The 5,000-nt window shown below is 49.1% G+C and overlaps 1 protein-coding gene across 1 annotated transcript in view; it reads left to right on the top strand.

Moving 5' to 3' along the window:
• The window catches only part of LOC118371776 (ephrin type-A receptor 7), a 222,778-nt gene that overhangs the window by 158,533 nt on the left and 59,245 nt on the right, over nucleotides 1–5,000 (top strand). The window contains exon 5 of the mRNA XM_052470570.1: nucleotides 3,756–4,085. Within this exon, the coding sequence (XP_052326530.1) occupies nucleotides 3,756–4,085 (330 nt within the window). The remainder of the gene's footprint in view (nucleotides 1–3,755; nucleotides 4,086–5,000) is intronic.

Genomic DNA, 5,000 nt, shown 5'->3' with positions numbered 1-5,000 from the left:
GACCTTTTACGGGCTTCTGACCAATTGTGTTATATTGTGTATTTTTTGGGGGCGCTGATCGTAACTTTTTAGGGGTACGTAATGTTTCTGCCATTGTTTCCTAAGACCTACAATAGCTTCTGGGCATCAACAGCTATCACTAACGTTGATTTGGACGAGGACTTCTACTTCAATGAGTTGGGGGCGAGAGACATATTGATTATCGCGGATGAGGCCCAAATCCCCGACACTCGAAGGAGGAGACGGCGCTATAGAGGCCGGCGTGCGGGGATACCTGTCGAGACTACGTTGGAGAGTGGATGAATCGCCTCTCCCCTCCGTTCTGTTGGCGAATGTGCAATCACTGGAGACTAAACTGGATGAGCGCCGTTCGAGACTCCTATCAACGTGATCTGAATAACTGTAATATCCTCTGTTTCTCCGCCTCGTGGCTGAACAAGGACATGTTAAATATAAATCTAGCTTGTTTTTCTGTACATCGGCTGGACAGAACGGCTGCATCGGGGGAAGGTTAATAACAACTGAAGCGTAGCCTCTAATATTCAGAAATTCTCTAGGTTCTGCTCGCCTGAGTTAGAATTCCTTTCTTCCACACACAGAGACTCATACAATGCTCTCCCTCACCCTCCATTTGGCAAATCTGACCATAATGCTATGCTCCCAATTCCTGCATACAAGCAAAAACTCAAACAGGAAGTACCAGTGAAGCACTCAAAACGGAAGTGGTCTGATGAAGCGGATGCTACGCTACAGGACTGTTTTCCTAACACAGACTAGATTCATACAATGGCATTTAGGAGTTTACCAAATCAGTCACCGGCTACATCAATACGTGCATCAACGACGTCATCCCCACAGTGAAAATACGTACATATCCCAACCAGAAGCCATGGATAACAGGCAACATCCTCACTGACCTAAAGACATAGCTGCCACTTTCAAGGAGCGGAACACCAATCTGGAGCTTATAAGAAATCCCGCTCCGCCCTCCGACAAACCTTCAAAGAGGCAAAGCGCCAAACAAGACCAAGATCAAAACCTACTACACCGGCTCTGACACTTGTTGAATGTGGCAGGGCTTGCAACTACCACAGATTACAAAGGGAAACCCAGCCGCGAGCTATCCAGTGACGCAAGCCTACCAGATTAACAAAATACCTTCTATGAGCTTCGAGGCTAGCAACACTGAACTATGCATGAGGTTTCCAGCTGTTCCGAACGACTGTGTGATCACGCTCTCCGTAGCCGATGTGACTAAGACCTTTAAACCGGTTAACATTCACAAGGTTGCACGGTCAGACTGATTACCAGTACGTGTACTCGGGGCATGCCCTGACCAGCTGGCAAGTGTCTTCACTGACATTGTCAACCTCTCCCTGACCCAGTCTGTAAAACCTACATGTTTCAAGCACACCACCATAGTCCCTGTGACCGAGAACACTAAGGAATCCTGCCTAAATGACTACCGACCCGTAGCACTCACATCTGTAGACATGAAGTGCTTTGAAAGGCTGGTCATGGCTCACATCAACACCATTTCCCAGAAACCCTAGACCCACTCAAATGTGCATACAGCCCCAACAGATCCACAGATGATGCAATCTCTATTGCACTCCTCACTGCCCTTTCCCACCTGGACAAAAGGAACACTGATGTGAGAATGCCGTTCATTGACTACAGCTCAGCCTTCAACACCATAGTGCCCACAAAGCTCCTCAGCAAGCTAAGGATCCTGGGATTCCCCCCAAGTGGTATGCGTAGGCGGCAACAACACAACCGCCTTGATGACCCTCAACACGGGGGCCCCAGAGGGGTTGGGTTAAATGCGGAAGACACATTTTGGTTGAATGCATTGTTGTGCAACTAACTAGGTATTCCCTTTTGCTTTCCTGAGGGGTGCGTGCTCAGTCCCCTCTTCTACTCCCTGTTCACTGCGTGGCTGCGCACGACTCCAACACCATCCCTACGTTTGCAGACGACACAACGGTGCTAGCCCTGATCGACGACAAGACAGCCTACAGGGAGGAGGTCAGAGACCTGGCAGTGTGGTGCCAGGTCAACAATCTCTCCCTCCAATGTCAGCAGGACAAAGACGCTGGTCAGGAGATGGAGGTCTGAGCACGCCCCCATCCACATCGACAGGGCTGTTGTGGAGCAGGTCGAGAGCTTCAAGTTCCTCTGTGTCCACATCACTAAGGAACTATCATGTTCCACACTTGAGGTTGACAAAGGTGTGAAAATTCCTTTCTGGCTTAGGGTGTATTGATAATAATTTCAGCAATGCAATATGCGACTGTGATATATGGTTGTCTTACCTATTTTTGTTAAATGCACTGACTGTAGTCCTAAGTCTCTCTGGATGAGAGCGTATTCTAAATGCCCCTCCCTGTCACCCCAGCATGTTAATCACCCCTCTCTATACAAACACATTCATTATTTATTACCACAGAGATACAGTACACACACACACACACACACACACACACACACACACACACACACACACACACACACACACACACACACACACACACACCACTACATTATTGATATCACTTAATGGACCAATACCTTCATGGACCAATATGTTCATCTGTTGAAACATGCACAGTTACGGCACTGCGTCATACAAATGATTTTGAGTTACGTAGTGCTAGGCCTGGGAAGGGAACATTCTGTGTCCATGTGTGCATGACCGTCTACGTGACTGGTTGACCATTGTCAAAATGTAGCGAGGAGACGAAGAGAGGAAGCCGCCAGGACTATTGAGATGCACCCCCCCCGTCGTGTTTCACATTTGGTAAAGAGAGGGTTCTCGTTCCGCGAGCACGAACCACCTTTTTCTCTGGTGACTCGCGTTTGCCGTTTGTAAGCCGGGGCGTTTGTTCCAGCCAAGACTGTTGACACAAGGAATAGACGGTCCCTTCTCTCTGCACTCTCACACACGCGGCCGCGTACAGCGTACAGCGTACACCCGCGGCTGTGCACGTCACCATCACTGATCGGAAAGGCCTCTCTGTGTTTTTTTTAACCTCTCAATCCACCGTAAGATGAGGTGGTTAGTCGTTCAGGGACTGTCTCTAGAAATCCCGAGTGGCGAAAGATGGTGTGCGAGCGGCAGTCGCTCACGTACGGCTCCTTTGTTCTGTCGTCGTCAACACACTCGTATTTCATCTCGACCAGGCAAGCTGTTTCCTTTGCTTTGGTTCTAGTCTTATTTCCTCTGTGGTTTCCCCCCACGGCTCCGTGCACCGTCCTCATCTCGATCCTATCAGAGTATTACACATGAATCCTGGCCCGGCACAATCACACCATGTAACGAGCATAGTGTGGTGGAGCACACTCTGAGAATGGACGACAGGGTGAAGTGTCCTATGGTAATTGGTTGGCACTGGTTTTCATGGTGAACGTGCTGAGTTTTAATTTACTGAGCAATCGGTTCTTAATCAGTCCGTAGTCATTCAGTCAAACAGCAGTCTAAATGTACCGGAATCGTTCCCAGTCCGCTTCTGACTGTTACTTTGCTGCGCGGTATACCGCTGTTATCCTGGTCCGGTCATAATTGTAAAAGAGAGCGTGTTCTCAATGACTATCCTGGTTAAATAAAGGCGGAATCAAATAATTGACACCTACTGTAGCACTGTAGGTAGTAAGTACATCAGACGCGTTCATACATTATACAGAGGCACTTAACATGAATCACGTGTATTTAACTGCGAATGACATTTATATATCTATGTATTACTCCCTCCCAGGCCCCCCCTCTCCTCCCAAAGACTTGGTCTACACCCTCAAGCAGTCCACCCTGATCCTGGAGTGGGGTGCGCCAATGGACACGGGCGGCAGGGGGGACCTGACCTACAGCGTGGGCTGCCGCCGGTGCGTGGGGCTGCAGTGTGAGCCGTGCGGGGCCAGCGTGGGCTTCATGCCCCAGCAGAGCGGGGTGACCGAGCGCACGGTGACCGTGGTTAACCTCATGGCCAACTCTAACTACACGTTGACGGTCGAGGCCCTCAACGGAGTGTCGGAGCTCCTGCCCAACAAGAGGTCCTACGCACAGGTCAACGTGTCAACTAGCGTGCCAGGTTAGTGGAAGCTGTGTTCACACACATACACACACACACACCGAGGAACACACACACACATCATCACACTGATTCTCGTACTTTAACCTCAAATCAGTAACACACCAAGGTATGAGAACAAAGGAGTGCCCAAAAACACACGATACACAGATTCTGAACTGATTACACACACCCACACACACACACACACACACACACACACCATCGGGCTCAGCGCCCCTCTCCTCTCGGCGCGAGCTAAAAGACTCCCATCATCACGGAAAGCCATCTAATTTTCATCAGCACCCTTCACAAAGCCATTAGCCAGAGGCTTTAGAAAAAGCACTCAGCAAAGTGTTCCTGTCAACGGAGACACACACAACACACCCAGCAACCCCCCTTATGATATGGAATTAGCTCGACTGTGGAGAGACCCAACCCCACCATCGACCCAGACGCCATACATTCTCTGCTACTTCTTTCTCCATCTACTTATCTGATGACTCCTGTTTTGTTCAACTTGTCTGAATTCGCCGGCTGATATTTCACAAACATCGACCTGCTGTGGGGGGAAGAAAGGGAAAAAAAGACTAAATGTAATGTTTCATTTGCATATGCAGAGAAGAGAGGTAAAACGAGAGCGTGTGTTGTGCTCTAATTGTTAATTAGTGGAAGCAAATGCAATGCATTATGAATGGAGTTTGTATTAATGCACATTTGGAAATGGAATGCCAGCACTTTGGAGGATCCACCGTTGGGGATAAGTGACGTCAGGCACACGCACACACGCACACACGCGCACACACACACACACACACACACACACACACACACACACACACACACACACACACACACACACACACACACACACACACACACACACACACACACACACACACACACACACACACACACACACACACACACACACAC

Source organism: Oncorhynchus keta, chromosome 19 (genome assembly GCF_023373465.1).
Source record: "Oncorhynchus keta strain PuntledgeMale-10-30-2019 chromosome 19, Oket_V2, whole genome shotgun sequence".
Lineage (NCBI taxonomy): Eukaryota > Metazoa > Chordata > Actinopteri > Salmoniformes > Salmonidae > Oncorhynchus > Oncorhynchus keta.
The sequence above is the reverse complement of the archived record's forward strand: the minus strand, read 5'-3'. Positions and strand labels throughout refer to the sequence as shown.